Consider the following 21,584-nt stretch of genomic DNA (forward strand, 5'->3'; position numbering starts at 1 on the left):
CAAATTATTTAAGTATAGCAGATTATAATATGATTATTAAATTGTTTTTTTTTTTCCCGAAGCTGGTGTGTCGACCTCTGGACAAAAATGGCCAAAACTCTGAAATTCTCAGGTAAAATGCGAACTTCTGTGGCAAATTTTTGTACACAATCAGGAAGCATGGATTAAGGCGAGTGACACCGGAGCACTGCAGAGGTCTTTTTGATTCTATGTCCACCTTATTCCAGCAGGTGTGAAGAACAAAGGATTTATCATTTTTAGATTAAATGTATAAAAGATTTTCCTAAAAATGTCAGAATCATGGGGACTCAAGTCTTACTTATGCCTGTGGCGACCAAAGGCCAGCCTGTCTGGTTCAATCTCAGAGAAGCATCAATATAGCACAAATTGCCACACACACACACAAACACACTAATCTTTTTAAATACATTCCAGGCTAAACCGGCAAATATGAGGGGCATTCAAGTCAAACTGGGATTTTTGGTTGTGTAGAATAACAGAACACACTTATTAAGTAAAAACTCCCTTTATTTCTCTATATAATCCCCGGCTACACTGATGCACTTATCACAACGTTTTACTAGTGCTTGGATACCATCAAAGTAGAAAGATTTCTCAGTATGCCAGAGACTACTTGTTTCACATCTGAAACACTGGCCTCCCAGGAACTCCTCTAATGGCTCAAACATGTGGAAATGGCTTTGAACAAGGTCAGGACTGAAAGAGGGACATGACAATAATTCCCAGCCGAGTTCGTGTAACGTATTAGTAGTGTTGGTGACTGTATGTATAGTTCTCAGATCCAGATACTTTTCTTGTATCAAGTTGGTAACAAGTTATCTGTCAATTGTTAAGAATCAGACGTTCCACTTGCTGAATGTTCACAGGAATGACTTCCATGGGCACTATACTGCGCCTAAAGTCTCCTCTAAATGTCAATAAATTTTACTCAAAATTTTTTTTACTCATCCAAAAATTCATTACAAGTCCCGGTTTGACTTGAACGCCCCTTGTATACAATCTGAATCTGGACATAAACTTGACATTATGGTTATAAACAACTGAAATCAATGAGTCTAATATTCAAAACCTTTAATCATTTAATAGATTAAATTAATTACATTTACATCATGTTTTAAAAAAATGACAAGAACATGATAAACTTGTTAAGCTTGAGTGTAATCTCACCTGGATAGCTTAAAATAGATTTTATAAAAACATTTGTTTTTGCTATAGGAATAATATAAAATCGTGTCTATAATGGAGGGGCTAATCTATTAGAACTAGACATAAGAATTAGATAAAACATATCTAATGATCAAACTGAAGTTTAATACTGTACTGTATCTCCAGTATGTAACTCCTTACTGTAACAGAATATTGAGTATTATTCCTTGTCTACTGCACTGAATAGACGCTGTACTGTGTAATTGTCAATCATGGTTTTCATCATAGTGAAAGTTGGATTTTTATTTTCAAGCAAGAAAATAACTAGAAGTTAAGGTGCGAACTTTCTTCACACACATGAAACTCATCCAAATCTGTATCTACATTATTCAGCGTATTCATGATGCATTATAACTACAGTAGGTGAATGTTTGCAACATGGGTTTGGATCCCAGGCGAAGCAAATGTGTGTGCATATTTAAAGTAATAGAGTGTGACACATGATGGAAGGATTAGTTGTTGGTCGTGTACAGGGCGAGACCCATTCTCTCCTTCTCATTGTATTTGCGGAAGAAGGCCTTGCCAAACTCGTACGTGCTTATCATTATAGCGCAGGCCGGAGCCACTCTCATCATCCGAGCCAGGTACCCTGACACAGAGAGAGAGAGAAACATAAAATGTCAAGCTGCATGAAAAAAAATACTTAGTTTTGCATAATAATCTATTCATCGAGAACTCCTACCTGCAAAGAGTCCTTTGACGCCGCTCTCTCGCATGATGCTTTTCATCACGCTGAAGGTTGAAAACGAGGTTTGAGGCGACGCTACAGAAGCGAACATGCTTGTTATTAATATGAGCCTCTGAAAATTCAGTTTAACTGTGTTCAACATCTTGCCGTTTTGAGAACTTACATGTCTTAGCCCGGAGTTCACCCATTTCCGCCTGCCTCCTGGTCTTCACCACGTCCACCGGCATCGTTAGAGTTGTAGAAATCTGATGAGGGACAAACAGGATGTTCAACTTTTCCTTTTTTACAGTGGCGAACTAACGAGAAGATTATGTCTTATTGCTATTAGTTTATTTTATTCCTAGGTGTAGGTCTAACAGTCAAAAAAAAAAAAACCTCTACTACTTATTGGTTATTCCCAAATTTTTTTTACATTTACACCATTTGGCAGACACCCTTATACAGAGCGACTTACATTTTAGGTCATTATATATCTGAGCAGGCGCAGTTGCTCAAGAGCCCAACAATGGCAACTTGGTGGTGCTGGGGTTTGAACCCAGGACCTTCTAATTACTAGTCCAATGCCTTAGCCACTGAGTTTCCCCTGATTTGTCCTGTATGTTCAAATGAACCCCCTTAGATGTCTGTTCTTGGCTGAAATAAGAGGAAGCTGATGTTGTCTTCTGCCCAAATAAAAGTGGATTGTTTTTTTGCACCATACTGTGTAAACTTTTGTGTGTATGAAAATCCCAGAAGATTAACAGTTTCGCAAATACTCAAAGCAGCCCATCTGTCACTGACAACCATGCCACGATGAAAGCCACAGAGATCACACCTCAGGCCCCTGACGTGTACTGTATGCGCATGGTTTTATGAGTTGTGCTGCTGCCTCTACATAATTAGCTGAAACCTGATCCTGATTTAAATAGGAGTAACCGTTCAATCTTAATTTAGGATTTGTCTTTTATACCCCTAAGCTACTTATTGTGTAGTGAACAGCGCAGACTTACAGATCCGGACACCGCTCCTGAGATGAAGGCCATGCCGAACGTCGCCTCATTCGTCTTGTTGTACTGACACAGCAAGGCTTTACCTTTCTCATAGTTATACCAGTACATGGCTGAAAACAGAGGTGGCGCAAGATCAGTATGCTACAATATAACAGGGAATGATGTGGAGCAAATTTTAAACAAACGGCCCTGTAAAGAAAGAGTACAGAAATTATACCTAGTACTGATAAATCTTTATTATCATGACTTAGAGGGCTGACGAAATGATGCTTTAAAGTTTTCCACATTTTTTTAAAATGGATTTAAATCCTTTGGAGTGTTTCGTTTATTTATTTAAAAAAATATATCAAAAATACATTTAAAAAAAGACATAATTTAGTACTTGGTTAAGGCACCTTTGGCAGCAATGACAGCCTGAAGTCTGCTTGTTAAAGGTTGCTACATGTATGGCATATTTACAGTATCTTTTGGAACTTTCTTCTTGGCCTGATTATTTAAGCTCAACCAGGTTGGATGGCCATCATCCGTGCACAGCAATTTTCAGGTCTCTCCAAAGTTGCGCTATTGGTTTCAGGTCTGAATTCTTGGCTGGACCACTCCAGGACTTTTACAGAGTTCTTCTGAAGCCTCTCCTGTGTGCTGTTAGCGGTACACCTCAGATCGTTGTCTCCTTGGAAATGTAAACTGTCACCCAAGCTTGAGATCCTGAGTAGAAGGTTTTCACCCAGGAATTCCTTATCTGCATCCATTTAAAAAACATATCCTCAAGCATTATGCCGCCACCACCATGTCTGATTGTAACAATGGTGTTAATAAGGTGATGTGCCTCATTTTCTTCACATGGTGTGGGGAACTGTGTCATCAGATAAGAGAGATTTTGTTTCTCATTGTCTGAGACTCCATCAGGAACTTTTTTTTGGCAAACTCCCAGCTGGCGGTCATGTGCCTTTCAGTGAGGAATGGCTGCAGTGATGGGTGCTCTTCTATACAGTAAGTCTCTTCTATCTCCACAAAGAAACTCAGGATCTGGGCCTGTATTCACAAAGGTTCTTAAGCCTAAAAGTTGCTCCTAGTGACAAAATTCAAAGAAAATTCTTAAAATTATGCAATTTTCTAAGACTTTCCCCTTAAATTTAGGATTAAATCTTAGTAAAGATAAAAAATGATTCAAGAAACATTTTAGCCCAAAAAACAGCTCCTAAGGTAAAAACTGTTAAAAGTAAAGAGGAGGACTTTTAAGAGGCTTAAGAGTTTCTATAGCAGAGGACAAAATGGTGGAAAGTAGAAATATTCTTCAAACACTGAATGTAAAAGTAAACACTGCTCTTCTGTCCAATTTGGTTTTCTTGTTGTTTTACTTCATTCCATCTCTCTTGGATTGTTGGCTACATAACATCCAAAATCCAGGGTTACAACACCTCCTCACTAAGATAAAGGTTTTTGTACTTTCCTTACTCAGAGTTGCTCTGAAGTTTCCTAAATCACTTTTAGTCTAGGACTCCCAGCTAGGACTTTTTAAGCTAAAATAGGAGCTCTTTGAGAGAATTCTAAGAAGCTTTGGGAATACGGGCCCTGATTTATAGTGATCCTTGAAGCCTTGGTTATCTCTCTGACCAAGGCAGTTTATAACTGATTACTCAGCATGACTGGGCAGATCTGGGAAGACTGTTGGTTGTTCCAAATCTCTTCCATTTAAGAATGATGGGGGCTCTCGTGGGTTTTCAATGCTGCAGAAATTTTTCCTGTATTCGTCTTCAGATCTGTGACACAATCAAGGCTTGCAGGTCTATAGATAATTCTCTCAACCTCATGGTTTTGTTTTCACTCTCATATACAGTACACCCTCTAGACTAACACCGGTGTGTGCTTTGAATAAATATGTTCAATGAATTCTGGTGGACAGGTGGATTCCAATCAGGTTGTCAAAGCATCTCAAGCAGCACTGAAGGATGCTCCAAAGCTCAATTGCAAGTGCCATAAAATGATGGGATGGGGAAGTTAAATCACTTTGAAGATGAGTTGAAATATAAAAAAAATATGGAAAAAACTGTATTTGCCGCTGTATTAATATGTTTAAAAAATAACTTAGAGTTCATAAGTTCTTTTTAGTAGCAGCATACTATTAAGCATCACATTGCAACGAACACTCATTATTAAAGAAACAATTTCTTTATTATCTATTAATGCTAATCAATTGAGTTTCTCAGATTTTCCTGAATTACAGAATTCTTACTCAAGTCCAAATGGCTGAAACTTGGGGCAAAACTCTATTTACTGCTTTCTCCTACAATGTGCTTTCTCATGAGACTTACTTGAGGTTTATTTATTTATTTAACTATTTTTTTTTAATCATATATATTTTTATCTAGTCAAAACGTCATCTTTTTTATTCACTGTTTAAAATTACATAAGGTTATAAGGTCTTTATTCCAAACAGTAAAGGAACCAATTGAGGTTAGAGGCGAGGTCAGTGCATAAAAGTTATTGCACCAATAAAAATAAAAATATTTAAAAGACCATTTTGGAATATTTTCCTAACATCTTCCTTCTTTTATATGTTTTGATTAGAGCTATGATTTAGAGATTACATTATTTCTTACAAATTGTAAAGTATTAAAAATTACTATAAGTATTTAATAAATACTGACATGTACATTTTTCTTTGTGTCTCTGATACAAAACAATTATCTTTTTTCTGCCCTACACCCCCTGTCCAGTAGCTGGCAGTGTGGCATCAACCGTCCATTAAATTCAAAAGAAGAAAAAGCGATACTCTTGCAAAATGTACACGTCAGAAGATGGAAGGGCTTTTCTGTTTCTGCAAAAGCTGAATATTTTAAAAGAATTTGTGGAAATTTTTCCACAAAAATTTTTTGTTTATTGTTTGGAAGTTTACCCAAATAGTTTAAAAAGTGTGACTATATTATGAATTAAAACCTGACCAACAAAAGATTGATTAAATTGTTCAGCCCTAGTTTTGACATATCTTATTATGTAGATCACATAAACATGCAAACTAGTCTAGGGCACACTTTTAAGCATGCATAACTTTTTCAAGCACTTTTAAGCTACTGTTCTCTGAAAAGATCTATGCGAAAGTCTCCAGTCCCACTCCTTTTGTTTGAGCGCCACCCAGAGGCTGTATGAATCACTTATTTCACATGCCAAACAAGACAGCACTTGTGCTATCTAAATCAAAAACTGTTTTGTGTATAAATGAGTGGCTTTTAGATCCCTCTTGCTCTCTATCTTTTTTTTTTCCTTACCTGAAAATGGTATGTCCCTGAACAGCGTGGGCCCGAGTCCCCTCCAGAGAGACAGCCAGCCTTCACTATGGACAGCCAGGCGGATCACAGAGCTCAGCTCTCTGTACGAGCGCCTTTCTGACTGCAGCTTAATTCGCATCAGCTCTAATGGACTGATCAAAGTAGCGGAGCCCGCTGCAACAAACACACACATTCACAATCAAGGGTTATATTCAGCCAGCCCAGGCTTTGGTCTAAAGGGGAAAAAAATAAAACATGAAAACATACATACACACATATATACAGTGTATATATATATATATATATATATATATATATATATATATATATATATATATATATATATATATACACAGTATAAAGAAAAAAATGCAACAGGATTTCATCCGTGTTAAAATAGATGGAATAGTTTTAATGCATTCTATGAGAATTTTAGATTTTAATCTATTGTTAATATCTATTGATTAGACTTTACATTTTGGTCGGATCCCTGGTATACTGGTCCCAAGCATACGGCACTCTGACCACAGCAGCCCAAACCCCAGCCAGTGGAGTGTTACATTACATTGCAGTATTTGGCAGACGCTCTTATCCAGTATTATACATCCAAGCAATTCAGGGTTAAGGGCCTTGCTCAAGGGTCCAGCAGGAGCAACTTGGTCATGGTGGGGTTTTGAACCTGGGACCTTCCTGACCATAATCCAATACTTTAACCACTGAGATTCCTCTGACCCTGCACCCGCCTGTACACCACTAGAACCTGTCTCAAGCATGGATAACGTGGACAGGGTTACATCAGGAAAGGCATCAAGCATCCAAGTACGCCACCTAGTCCCCTGAGACAGGCTCCCGATCATGAGCAGGTTTACTACTTTTTTTTACTCATCATAGGTTAATAGTCACATTAAGGAGAAATCCAGTGTAGAACAGTAGAGACATGCTCAGGATGGAGTGCATCCACTGTATACCACCCATGCCTTGTCATGCTGCACTCAGGCAGTTTGGGATCTACAAGATGACGGTGCATTAGAAGCTGATCAGGGTGTATTGATGACGATGTAGGAGAGCTAGAGAGTTAAAAGCCCTGCATTGCTCGCTCTCTGTAGAGATGGACACACTTCATGTGCGTGGGTGGTTGCGGTAATATCTCGAAGAGGTTGCATCATGCCTGCAATCTATCTGGCAGTGCTCATAAGAGGTACACGACACATTTAATATTTACCCAATCTATTCATAGGTGTTCAGCAAAGGTTAAGACAGTTGAGCGCTGATGTCGGCAGTGTATTTATTAAACAGAAGTCCATGTTCATTTCATGTTGTGTACTTGATAAATAACTTTTTATAGCCAAAAGTTGTTAGAAAGCTCAAAAGGTTTGGCGTCCCGGCTGCTACGCTCCAATTCATTTCTTCGAGTGAGTTTTTGAAGGTGTGAAGTGATTATTACAGTGAACTGTTACTTATCAAGCCTTGTTATGTAAGCATTTTGAGTCAACTCGGAAAAAGGTGGGAACTGTAAAGGAAAAATATTAACCTTTTACTGTGCTGTAGAGGGGTAAAAACCATATCAGATATCGAGATATCTAGGATATAAAAGTGGTTTACGGATACAAATACAAAATGGTGGGGAAAAAAAAGATTGTTCAGAAAGAGAAGAAATTCAAGAACTCAAAACATACACATACTGTATACGACCAGTCAAAAGTTTGGACACACCTTCTAACGTCAATGATCTTTATTTCTGACTACATACCGTTCTCGTACAAACTGTTCCACCTCTGCGTCTTAAAATAACAACTCCTGTTATTGCTGTTACTTATATACCTAATTACATAATGCCATCTGTGTTCTTTCAAAGATTTGAAATCTCCAGTATTGTTCTTGAATGTAGAAATCACAAAACAAAAAAAACTTCAATTACAAGGTGTGTCCAAACTTCTGACTCTCTCTGTATGCCTGAATACACAAAATTCTAAACATAAAAAGAAAAAGTTTTTTTTAAAGGGTATGCATACTGTTAAAAAGTTAATCTCACATTACAGGTAATAATTAACAGCTTCTTAATTATTTAAAAAAATTAATTAAAAATCAGCGATTTGTATCCATTTTTGTAACCAAATATGGGATGCTAATTTTTTTAATCAAATAATATTAAATAAATTATTTTTTGTTTTTATAATTAATATTTAACCCAGAAATGCTCGTTCATTATTATTATTATTTTCTTATTTCTGAAACCTTTAAGCATTATTATTTTAATGTAAGGGTGCACAAACTTTTGCCCTAAATGATAGATCAGTCATCTACTGTTATGAAGATACAACAGTAACCTATATTTAATTTTATTTATGAGAGACAACACATGTGAAACATCATATTAAATGTTTTGTTGGTACCCTAATTTTTAACGTATGCTTTTTTTTTCTTTTTACTTTTGCACCCGAGTAAAGAAAGGTTTTTCAGTTTGAGCTTAAATAAAAGCTAAAGTCGACCCGATTATGCTGGGCTGATGATTTGCACGTATTATATACCTCTAACACTAACACACCCCAGACTAAAGGATCAGTTAGACTTATTCTACTGCTAACACATGGGGGTCAAAGGTTACCTCTAGCTGTTCCTCCAGCTATTACCGGTGCCAGGTCTTCCCTGTCCTCTAACCAGGGCTTGAGAGCTGTATTGAGCTGGTCATATGCGGTGAAGTAGATGACGGTAGCTGGAACCGCCATGATTCTATTGGAAAGAAATACAAATAAAATGATGAAGCGTTAACGTCGGTGTAAAAATGGGGTCAACAATGTGGAATAAGAATAGCGTTGCTAAAAATGGAAACGTGACTCCGGCGTTCCTTTAGCCAGGTTTCTTACTTATAGATATATATATAAAAAAGACTAACAGTGTTGGAGGAAGACCACTCCACAGCGACTTGAACCCTTCCGTGCGGATAATGTTGATAAAGGCATCCTGTATCACAAAATATTATACATTATGATCATGGATTTCACACAGCTGCGCATTTACAATTCCATAACGAAATGTCCTAGAGTCTCACCAGGGTGCCGTTGAAATGACCCCGGGGTTTGTACCAAGCCTTCCCGTTCCCGTTTTCACACACACATATGTGATCCATCAGGCCATTGCAATACACAAAACATTTACCTGTGGGACAGAAGGAACAGTTCAGGAAAAGGATAAGGAAAAGGAAGGGGGAGGGGGGGGGTACACATTTTGGTACAAAACACAAACTTTTTTTTTTAACCTTTGGTAAAAGGATTCTTCTGTGCCTGGAGTCTGGTCTTTACGACATCGAAAGGAGTTACTGTAAAATAGAATAAATTTTTTTTTTGTCAATGCTTTATTCTATATAACAGACAACTGACTAAAAACAATTAACAAATTTTAAACTTACACAAAAATAACCCAAATAAAAACAAAATTCACTTTTTAAATAATGATTTTATTTATTAAGGGACAAAAGCTGTCCAAACCTACCTGGCATTATGTGAAAAATTAATTGCCTCATAACTGGTTTTGCCAATCACGCATTTGCGATAACTGGCATTCTCGCTGTGCAGGAATTGTGGCCAAACTACATTCTCTAGGTTATATTTGTGTAAAATTTTAATTTGTTTGATGATATGAATCATTTAAACGTGACAAATATGCGAAAATAAATAAATCAGAAAATACTTTTTTACAGCACTCTCTTGGTCTTTAAATGAATTTGTAAAATAATCTTCTGGAGTGCTCATTGTCCTTGTAAACTATTCGTGGGTGGGGAACTCAATCCCCATAACGGTGAATCCAATGTTACGCCCTTGTGTAGCAGGTAAATCGACCAATGGTAATCCACAGTAAGTGTTAATACTTGCTCATGTGAACAGAGTGATGTTCTCTATAACAACAGCACCATGAATCTAATGCTACTGTAAACAAAACAAACCTGTCGGAGGGCATTTTAATGTAGTTCAATGTAGGTGATCCAGTTTCTTCATTGTCCTTTAAACATTACCTCTACAATCCGATCCCACGTTGTGCTGATGCGTGGTGGCTTGCCCACCTCTGCCTTACTCTTGCGCATTTTGCCTGTTTGCAACACGTCGAGTTTGAGAACTGGCCGTTCACTTATTTACGCCTACAGCATTTACAGGCACCAATGTAATGATATGATCTATGTTACACATATCAGCAAATAGTGTCATGTAAAAGTTTGTGCACCCTTACTTCAATATAATGGCATCAACAAAATATTTATTATAACCAGTGTAGGTTACGTATGCTCAACATAATACGTACTGGGATAGGCCTGGAGCCTATCCCAGGAGACTTGGGTTACACCCTGGACATGGTGCCAATCCATTGCAGGGTACAATTGGGAACGCCAATTAGCCTAACCTTTATGTCTTTGGACTGTAGGAGGAAACCAGAATACCCGGAGGAAACCCACCAAGCTTGGGGAGAACATGCAGCGTCCACAAACACAGACCCCGAGGCAGGAATCGAACCCAGCACATGAAGGTACAATGCGGTAGTGCTTACCACTAAACCAACGTGCCACCTGATAGAAGTTTTAGTTTCTTGTAAACTTACCAAACAATGATGTAATCAAAGCCCCAGCACAGGAAGCCATCATCTGTTGAACTGGGGTTATATTATCCATGTTGGATTGAAGGCTCTGAGAAGTCATCACAAGCTGCCTGGTTTAAACTGACACATTAAGAGGAGACATGTCAATCATTTCTTATAACGTCTAGAGCAAGTCTAGTCTATAGCCTAGAACAAAAACACAGGTGTCTTACTAAACAAAATCTAAACGTACGTCCAGGTCTCACCTTGGTTTAGTCTTTACTTAGTTCCGTACTTAAATCTGGAACTCCTGTGTCCTCTCCTAAATCCAGTCCTGCGATCTTCAGGGACATTTTTAAGTGTCCTGAAACGTTTTTTTGTTTTTCTTCTAAAAAGACAGCCGATTAGTTATGCAATTACTATAAGGTCCATTCGGGCTCAACTAGATCTCCACAGTGATAGCATTAGATAGACGTGTATGTAAGTTAAATCAGATACAATCCAGAGACATCGTCCCCTCTCGACCTGCTCGCCTGGAAGTTCAAGTTCTCTTTAACACCGGCACATGACAGCATGGTCCTTTCCTGTTATCTTCATTTTCAGCGCCTCACATTCGTCACATCTAATGCGTACAAAACGAGTGTTCGTTCTCTAAAATCCATTTTGTAAGTTCGTTATATATTTATGATATTTATTTATTATTTTATTGAAAAGTGGAAATTCTGTAGGTTGCTGACATGAGTCAAGGCCGAAAGTGTCTCTGTGAAATTAAAGCGTAAATCTTTTATTCGAAGAAGGAGGAAGTGCATCTGACGCGCGGGAAACTGGAATTGTTTTGTTTGGTGTCAGGTTAGAGGATAACAAAAACAAACTTCTGTATGTGGTCTTATATTTTTGCAGATAAAAAAAATAAATAAATGACAAATATGAACAAAAGAGGCGAGTTGCGTGTAGGAAGTTTATGAGCTTTCGCGGAGACTTGATTGTGCAGTTTGTGGGCTAGCTGTTAGCTTCGTCCGGGTTTGAACTTCCGGTTTAACGTTTATCCAGTTTAAAAAACGGGGCGCATTTAAAACACTCGGCCTGTAGATGCGGATGAGCTGATACCGACACCAAGCCTAGCAACTGGAACAGAGTTCAGCGTAGAGGAAAAGTTACCTAACTTAAATGTGCTTGGTCCTAAAATAGGCATGTTTATTTTTTTTTTAACCAGCGCGTGAGTTTGTAAATAAAAAAATAAACAAACAAACACATGCGTTTGGCTTTACTTTATGGTCAAGGTGGCTAAGGATAGCTCTTAGCAAATTCCAAAACTGTAATGAAACACCAGAGCTACCCCAGATCTACAAAACCAACATTTCAAGGTAAGTACTAAGATTTATTTTAAGTTCTTTTGTAACCTTCTCACTAAGACAGCAATCAATATACAGAGATGAAAGGTATAAAATCCTCCTCAGGTCTTGTTCAGTGTTCCCATATGCCATGTTAGGAAAATGAGAATAACACAAAGCATATTTAATATTTTAATGTATTTTTATATTTATGTTGTGTTATATGTTAAATGATTCTCAAATGTAACAAACTAGAGATAATCATATAAGATTTAACGTGAATTGTCCTCACTAAGTACAGGGAGATTAGAGCAATAACAATGCAAACTAAATTTTCAATTTTAAGGAAAAAAATTATATACAAGTAGAAAGTTCAGGGAAATTGCTGTTTCTGTTTGCCATGTTTAAAGAGTCAGAATAACAAATAACTGTTAAATGTCATCTTCAGACCGCTCAGAATATATTATATTTTGTCCATCTTTTCTTTTTCTTCTTTTTTTGGGGGCAGTTTTAACAGGTTGTATTAAATCTAGACAGCCTCACATAGAAATAATCAGCCTTAATACAAGGGCATTGCATTTAATTCAGCCTGTTCTGTGGACAAAGACTTTTGTTCTTTTAGTTAACTGTATGTTTAAATGTACTCTGTTTCTTGATAGGCATGTCCATTAAGCTGCTCTCATTAAGTGCTGAATCACTCTATTCTTATTATAAATACATATTTTTATGTACAGACCCAAAACTGGATGACGGTGAACACAAAAAAGTTGCATCTATTAGAAAACATCATCCAGCGTGTGAGCCTGTTCAGAAGAAGCCCTTAGCTGGGCGAATCTTTTACTTGGATCTGCCATGTAATAAACGAAGCCAGGCTTTAGAAACTGATATCAAGAGCCTTGGAGGAGTGAGTACAATATAAATCTTTTAATAACAGTTAACTTTTTTTTGGTTGGTTTTAAAGTTATGTGTGATATTTATTTATTTGCTTGCTTATGTAATTACTTATTTAATTTTGCTTATTTTAAAAAAAAAAGAAATCTTTAAATGAGTACATAATGAGAGTTTGACAGTATTAGCACAAAAGTTAAGGCTTTGCACCACCTTTATACCACCACTATAAAAAGATAGTTGAGCAGCACAATATTGACCAATTTGTCAACAAAACCAGTAAAGCCAAAAACTTCAGTCCAGAATTTCATTATAAAATTATGCATTTCATAACCAAATGTTATATATTGATCATAAATATTAAAATGTAAGTAATTTTGGGTGGATTTCTTTTTGTGTTTAAATGAATGACTTTTTTTCACCTGATTGATTGGCCTTTGTTGTTGATAATAGTGAGTGAATAATACTTATGTATGATCCTATTTAAGCACTGTGATTGTTGAGAATGGGACAATGTCAGGCCTCTTTGCAAGTAAATAGTGATCTCGTTCTGAGGAGATTATACACCTTTGGTGGTTTTTTTTCTTCTTTTTTTTTAGTTATAGAATAAAGCAGCTTCAAGTAGGGGATGGGTACATCCCCCGTCTACTTAACTATTTCATTTTACTTTTTCAAGCAGTACATACAGAAGCAAAAACATTGCTGTGTATGTTTATTGTTTATCTAATGTTTCTGCTAATGGTATTTTGTGTCTTTTTTTTTTTTTTTAAGACGGTGGAAAAGTTCTTCAGTAAAGAGATTCGCTATTTGGTGTCCAATAAACCTGAAGCTCGACATGTACGGCGACTCGTTCACGACTCCCCGGTGCCGAGTCCAGACTCGGGTCTCAGCTCCCCCCATCCTGGCAGCAGGAGGGACAGTCATGGCCCCCGGGGCAGCTCTCAGGGTCCCGCTGACACGGTGAGGAGACTTATCTAAAATCAAATTTTCTAATTTATATACAATATGGATAAAAATATGTGGACCTCTGACTATACATCCTTATATTGTGTATACCTGCATACGCACAGAGATATCTCTTACCTTCATCTGTAAACAGTTTCTGTTGTGCATATCGCTAGTTATGAAGGAATTAATAATATCACTGCACAACACCATGCTGTTTTCCTAAATGCTTTCACAAACTAAACCCTGTCTGACGGGACAAAAAAGAGACAATGTTTATTTAAAATAGTAATATTACATATTATGATATTTTTGTTTAAAGAGATTTAAAATCCAGGTGAAATAAAATAATTAAAATAATTGTTTTGCATTAACTAACGCAGTAGTCTAACTACACTTTTGGAGGAAAGAAATAGAAATAAGCCCCAGCACACTTTAATTTTTCCTCTGCAAAGCATAAAACTGCATTTTTAACATATATTTTTTTTAGTTTGGGTTAAAAACCTGCAGTAATTTATCATCTCTGCTCGGTATTTCACAGGTGTTTGTAAGCCGAGGGAAATCCTTAGTGGAGAAGGTCGTTAAGGAACAAGTGAGTGCTTTTGTTTACTTTGACGCTTCTAGCCAAACCCACCTGCAGTTCCTCTGATTATTATTAATATGGATTTTTACCAACTGTTTGGAAACGTTAATCAGTTTACTCATTTTTACTAATTGTTTTTTTTGTTTTGTTTGTTCCCCCCTCTTACAAAATTCTAGGAGCGTTTTCAGATGAACAGAATCCTGGCTAATGCACTTGAATGGGGTGTAAAAATCCTCCACATTGATGGTATTTACCTGATCTCACTGAGCTTTATTTTTTCAAAGCTTTTAATTCAAATACTTTATTTAAATTTTGGACTACAAAGTAAAAGTTGATTAAGCAGAACACTGTATTAGTTCCAGTTTTATGCTTATTTATTATTTCTGTTGATGTTCATTGTAGCTGATTCCCTTTTTTCCTTTTCTTTTTTAAAACCAGATGTAATTTCTTATATTGACAAGAAAAAAAGCACGATCGCCAAAGTCAGAGCTGCGACTCACTCGGTGAAGAAAGCTGTAAGTGACTGATGTTCACTCTAACATGATAAATTATTAATATACTGTATTAATCGTCACTCATCATCTATACCGCTTAATCCTGTATTCAGGGTCACGGGGGGCCTGAAGCTTATCCCAGGAGACTTAGGGTACTACTGTATTAATGTTTATGCAAAATATGTACATATACAATTTTTGATTAACTAAGTTTGGTGATTAAATTAGCAAGAATTTTACCTTGTATAATTAGGAACCTCAATTTAAACCAGTGAAAGGATTTTTATTATACTATATATGAATGTTTTGAGTTGGCTTTTCTCCTTGTGTACAATATTTTTTTAGAATTTTACTCGTTTTACGTATTTGTCTGTCGGTCATTTTATTCTTGTGGAATTTTTTTTTTTTTTTTTTTAAGGCCAAGCCTGAGCACACAGGTGGGACAGCTTCCCAGAAAAGCAAAGGTAAGTGAACACTCTCAGTACATAAGCAAAAAAAAAGAGAGAGATTTAATAACTTATTACATGTTGTTTCTGTGATACTTCTTTTATTCTTAAAAAAAAATATCCCTTTTTCCAGCTGGACGAATGAGTCGCCCCTTCGTTAAAGTGGAGGACTCTAGCCGGTAAATTTATTTAAAAATTAAATTCCTGTTGAAGTAAAATAAATACTTTATATCCCAGGTGTCAACAATTTCGTGTTTTCCCTAATTTTTCTCCTTCGAATGATGTATTTCTTTTTAGACACTACCGTCCCCTTTATCTCCACATGGCCAACATGCCTGTGTGTAACCTCAGATCTGCTGCCCCCTGCAGTCCGTTCTTGGAAGAAAATGATAAAGATGAACCTGGGAAAAAGAGTAAAGTGCACGGGTATGTTCTAGCCTGCTCAGTCTGAGAGTCTTCATTTGCGAAATAAAATAAACATTTGACTGGATGTCATCAGTATTTTCAGAAACCCTTATTGTGCAAAATGTTGTTAGGGTAAGACGCTACAGCTTGAATAGAGTAATATTTTTATAACAAAATATAGTGAAGTATTGTAATTTGACAAACGTGTGCATGTTTAGGCAGATTTGACTTTAAATATAACAATAGTTGCATATTTAGACAGCCCAATAATAATAATAAAAATTGGTCTTTTGACGTTATATTTGAAATTTATTTCCCTGTAAAGACATTCTTAAGAGAAAAACTGTTATAGACAAGACAATACCATGCAGTGTTGATATATCCACATTATTTTTTTCATACATATAGCAACTATATTTTCTTTTTCATTCCTCTTTTGCAAAATTTCTTAACATCTAGAAAGAGGTATTTTATTATCAGAGTACAAGTCAAACTTTCAGGGGAAAAATAGAATGTGATTTAGTGAAACATAAAATTTAGCTATCAGTAATTTGTGGTTATTCGCTTCAGGTCTGGAGGAGATCGGCGGGAGAAGAGCAGAAAAGACAGACACAGAGGCCGTGAAGGAAAGGGTCGGAGGAAAGGGGGCTACTGTGAATGCTGCATTGTCAAGTATGACAATCTGAAGGCCGTAAGTACCAAACAACCTCCAGTGCAAAAGCTGCAACATCTCCTGAAATAATCTTTACATATTAACCATAATTAATCTAGGAATTCTGGACTAACCGATCTTTATGATCTGTGCCTACAGCACCTGCAAAGTGAGCAGCATCAGACTTTCTCTACAAGTGAGGAGTACCTGGTGGTGGACAGAGTAATTTCAGGACTCACCTGTGATTTTGTACACATTAGCCCTCAAATGAAAAGGTATTTCCGCTTATGACCACCACACACAAGTTGCATCATTATTCCTGACTTCACTGCATGCTCAGGGATTTAGTTGGCTATTATGGGTCAATACTAAAACCTGGACTGGATACATGGACTGAGACTCTTGGCCGCGGTTTAACAATTGAATGGTGCAAAAGCTTTAAAGAAGGCAGTACGTCTGTAAATGATGATCCCGGCCGAAATGGCTCAGAGCCGACTACCATCGTTCCTGTAAACATTCAGCAACTGGACCACCTGATCCTTCAACTTCGGAATTTAACAAAACTTGTTGCCAACTTGTGGAAGAGACACATCTATCTGTGGGAACAGACTAGAGTTTTTATATAAAATAACAGATACTGCCAGATCCCCAATAAAATCCTGACCTCGCTCCAGGGCATTTTCATATGTTTGGGCCATTAAAGGAGTTACTGGGAGGCCAGCGTTTTAGATGTAAAACAGGCAGTCAGATCCTGGCTCTGGCTACTGAGAGAACTTAATCTACCCTAGGATAAGTGTGTTAGTGTAGCAAGGGATTGTAAGGGAGGTTTTATTCTCATAAATGTGTTCTGTTATTCTGCGCTATCAAAAATCCCAGATTGACTTTAACACCCCTCGTATTTCCAGTATTATGCTGCTAAGAACCTTGTGGCTACCCAGTACAATTGCTAATGTTATGTGATGTAACACATCATGTTACACTATGCTGCGTTGCAAATCATTGATCTTTCAAGAGAAATATTTTTTTCCTCCCACTACTGTATATAAACAACATAAAGACATCTGCGTCCCTCCTGACTGAATGGTGGTAGAAGCTTAATGTGGGAGCCCCCTAGTGACTGGGAGGAATTGGACACTACTAAATTAGGGGGAAAAATCCACAAAAAAAAAACATAGACAGTGTATATGATCTTTACTTGCATTTTTAAGCACTGGAACTATTTCTAATGTCTCTTCTGCAGGGTGAAGTGCAGCGTCACCTCTCCGCTCATCGTTCCCGGACCAGTCGTAAGAAAAGAAGGAGAAACGGGTGTTGAGGAGGATGTGACTGACGAGATGCCGTTCTGGAGCTCTCACAACACCGAGCGATCATCTCGCAAGCGCTCCAGAGAACTCTCCCACAGTCCTAAAGGGAACTTGGCAGGACAGTCCGAGGCGTTTCAAAAATCCCAGTCAAAGCAAGGACCATTTAAATGCGAATCCAGTTCTAACGCTGCTTTACAGAAGGATTTGGGTACATCGTTGTGTAACACCATACAAGAGTGTCTTTCTGAGCGTCTGGAAAGGACCCCAACTTCATCACACACACTATCTGAACGAAGGACTTCACAAAGCAAACTTTCTGGTAGACTTTCAGATCCTGCAGGTTTCAGTGTGACCCTCTGTTCACTTGGTGCAGGGACGTCTCACGTGGTGTCGGAGCCGTCTGCAGTGTCAGACATTCAGAATGTACCAAAGTTACTTTTAGACGTTAGAGAACATACAACAGAGAGACCTGACTGTAATACAAGCAAAACACCCGATATTACACATCATCGCCTGGGCACAGAGACATTCTCCTTATCGGACACAGACGTTCCATCTGGAGTCTTGAAAAGAAAAGTTCGGGCATGGAGGCGGAAACGAAACACACCATCTGAGTCCATGGGTTGGATTTCTGTAGATTTCCCTGTAGAATACCAGACGCTTCAGGGTCTCGGAGAAGACTGCAAGTCTCAAAGACTCTCAGCATCTGCTCTGGACATAGGACAGCTCTTCCAGTCCAGTGATGACATGGAGGAGGATTTTAAAGGTTTCTAGAATTAGTAGAAAAAAAGATGCTGACTATGAAATGAACGTTAGCAAAGCGTGTGTGTATGTGTGTTCCAAATTATCCAATATTTCCTCTGTATCTCTGAGAGAGAGAGAGAGAGAGCTTCTATATGAATGATCTGTTGAGAAAGGGTTAATATGGGACAGAGATATTATTTTATATACATAAGTTAAATATTATATAAAGGTACAAAAACATAATTTCATGTATAACTGTATATATAGAGCAATATCTGTGTAAAATTAATTCTGCATAGTAAAAAGAAAATAAGCAATATGAAACCTGTCTTACAAATTAGTTTAACTAGTCATTTTGACATTTTGGCTGTTAAACTACGTTCAGACTGCACTTGTACAAACTGAATAATTTTTGCACATATTTGTAGAAGGGATTGCGCAGAATAAAATATTACTTTCAAAGCATTTCAATATAAGAGGGGGATTTTGGCTAGCTAACAGTATTCTAATAGCTATACTATTAAAAAAAAAAATCATTCTTGTGCGGTTCATGCAAAGGATTGGCACCCTGCCCAGGGTGTATCTTGCCTTGTGCCTCGAGTCCCTTGGGACAGGGGCCAGACCTCCCTCAACCCTGAACGGGATATGGGGTATAGAGAATGAGTAAGTATTTTCTTGTACTTAACGAATGATTAAAAACTCTATCTCTTACCTTGGACATCTATAGATAATTGCATTATCCTGTTGAGAGTTTTTTATGCCACACTGCTGTTAAGTTCTGTGATTTAGTAACAGCTCGTTCACCGAGACATCTGGTAGATGTGGGAAATAATCTTAGCCTAATAATGAACAGAATTATGGACTGCAATTTGTATTTATTTATTTTTTTAATCAAAGATGTGTAGTTGTTTATCTTGTATAAGGAGGTGATTCTTAGAAGTTTTTGGAAGGAGTCTTTAGTGCCTGTACTTCTAACAGTTATTTATCATGGGGATGTCTTAAGGATGGACAAGTTATACACTTTCCATTTTTTTCAGCAGCACAGCACGCTGTGTTTTGTACAGTTAATCTTATTTTGTTTATTCATGTTAACTTCAAGTGAAATGATGAGCGAGGCTGGTGAGAGAGAGGGTGTTCCCATGACATACAGTATAATAAGACTTAGCTTGCTTCTTGGGTATTGACAAATTGCTGTGGTTTAAGACAATTAAACACTTTTTAAATGCGGCACGGCATCTTTGTGGTTAGCGTTGTCGTCACGTCCTGGTTTCAGTTCCCCCGTCAGATGTATGTGCATGAAATTTACATGATCTCCCCATGCTAGGTGGTTTTCCAGGTTTTCTCCCACAGTCCAAAAACATGCAGATTAGGCTAATTGGCATTTCCAAATTGCCTGTAATGTCACCACAGTTGTACAAATGTACAGTGGTCACTATTGGCCTCCACAGTCCCTAGTTGGACTACAGAGGTTCCTGGATGGAAGGAAATCTTTTAATGCATTGTTATAGGAAAATATTGAACATCTGAGTGGTAATTAGCTTTGTATGATTATCTGTGAATTTTCTATAACTTTATATCCCAAGTGTTTCATTCCTTAGACTGCGCAATACTTTTATGGCTTCTTAAGTTAAACATGTTTAGGTAAAAATAATTATAAAAAGCTTCAAATCTGTATAATGGTTTCTTTGGGAATTGTAAAATTTGGCCAAATTGGAAGATTTTTTGTTAAATATTTGTTGATTTCTACTAGACTTCCATGAGTCCATGCTTTTGTTTTTTCCAGTGTCTCCAAAAGGTCTTTGTTGATCTGGGATTGATTTGTAGTTTATTATACCAAAGCACATTCATCTCTATAAAATGGATGCGTCTCCTTCCTAGGAGGTATGACGGCTGTGTGGTCCCATGGTGTTTATGCTTGCGTAGTATTATCTGTACAGATAAACATGGTATCTTCAGACATTTGGAAATTGCTTTCAAGGATGAACCAGACAGGTGGAGGTCTAAAAAAAAAGGTTTTGGCTGATTTCTTTTGATTTTGCAATAATGTTAAACAAAGAGACACAGAGTTTTAAATCCATCCAAATCCATCCAAAGGTACACCGAATAATTTATTAAAATGATGTCAGTTAGCCTTTTATGTCAGAAGTTTCTAAGTCCATGACATAATTTCCTGGAATTTTCCAAGCTGGCACAGTCAACCAAGTGTATGTAAACTTCTAAAATGGAAAAGCTGAAATTGTGATATAGTGAATAAGTGAAACAATGCTATCAAGGAAACAGTTACTGGAAAAATGATGTCATGCATAAAGTAGATGTCCTAGCCAACTTCCCAAAACTACAGTTGACAGGAAATTAGTGAAATGGATATAGAATCAGGTTTGATTATGAAAAAGTGAGGGTATGTAAACTTCTGACTTCAGTAATTTTCAAACTATGCATATACAATTGTACCTGTAATAAATTGCCTATTACCATTAAATAATTACGCAGGTCTATATTGCAAATTCGATTTTATGTGATTAATTGTTGCTTCTTCTTATAATTAATGTCAAGTTAATTTTCATTAATTTGGATTTTACGCAGTAATTTATGGAAACTCTGAGTCACCCGTAGGGGAAAACATAGACGGGTCACTTTTTTGTTCATGTTCTACAGGTATTGGAGCAATTCCAGTATCCTGTGACGTTCTTATAGTCACAATTAATTCAGTAGGTTGCAATGGACTATTTGGATTAAGGGACTAGCAGATCCCTCTACTGTCTGTGAGGTAACCTGCAATCTTTTTGCGACAAGTTACTGTATCAGCTGTGCATTAATCTAAACCTTTAATTTGAATTTTAAGCCATCTTCAGTTAGTTTGTTCACTTACTCTACACATAATGTAAAAATTTTACCTTTTGTATGGGGAAAAAAATTACGTACTGTTTTTGTCTCATTACCCACCAGCTCCAGTAATCGTTCCACAATAAACACGCTCTGGTTAGACCCGTGTAATTGGAGCGGGTTTAGTGCCATTGCAGACATTTTAGTGGTAACTGTATATACAGTATTGTGGGGTT

At 37.2% G+C, this 21,584-nt stretch overlaps 2 protein-coding genes across 2 annotated transcripts; one reads left to right on the forward strand and one right to left on the reverse strand.

Annotated features, from left to right (window-relative positions):
* Positions 1-1,100: 1,100 nt before the first annotated feature.
* Positions 1,101-11,315, reverse strand: slc25a40 (solute carrier family 25 member 40). Its single transcript, XM_053487896.1, has 11 exons — positions 11,000-11,315; positions 10,758-10,874; positions 9,427-9,486; positions 9,220-9,326; positions 9,064-9,131; positions 8,776-8,900; positions 6,171-6,344; positions 2,905-3,014; positions 2,079-2,160; positions 1,910-1,990; positions 1,101-1,816 (listed from the first exon to the last, which is right to left on the reverse strand). Exons 2-11 carry the CDS (start codon positions 10,852-10,854, stop codon positions 1,680-1,682), a joined length of 1,041 nt encoding a protein of 346 aa, XP_053343871.1. The 5' UTR covers positions 10,855-10,874; positions 11,000-11,315; the 3' UTR covers positions 1,101-1,679.
* A 223-nt stretch (positions 11,316-11,538) lies between these two features.
* Positions 11,539-20,107, forward strand: dbf4 (DBF4 zinc finger). The gene is made up of 12 exons (XM_053487442.1): positions 11,539-12,097; positions 12,799-12,968; positions 13,724-13,912; positions 14,439-14,489; positions 14,657-14,726; positions 14,919-14,995; positions 15,393-15,438; positions 15,554-15,599; positions 15,718-15,846; positions 16,396-16,516; positions 16,637-16,752; positions 17,718-20,107. Exons 1-12 carry the CDS (start codon positions 12,052-12,054, stop codon positions 18,553-18,555), a joined length of 1,899 nt encoding a protein of 632 aa, XP_053343417.1. The 5' UTR covers positions 11,539-12,051; the 3' UTR covers positions 18,556-20,107.
* The last annotated feature ends 1,477 nt before the right edge of the window (positions 20,108-21,584 follow it).

This window comes from Clarias gariepinus, chromosome 26, assembly GCF_024256425.1.
Source record: "Clarias gariepinus isolate MV-2021 ecotype Netherlands chromosome 26, CGAR_prim_01v2, whole genome shotgun sequence".
Classification (NCBI taxonomy): Eukaryota; Metazoa; Chordata; class Actinopteri; order Siluriformes; family Clariidae; genus Clarias; species Clarias gariepinus.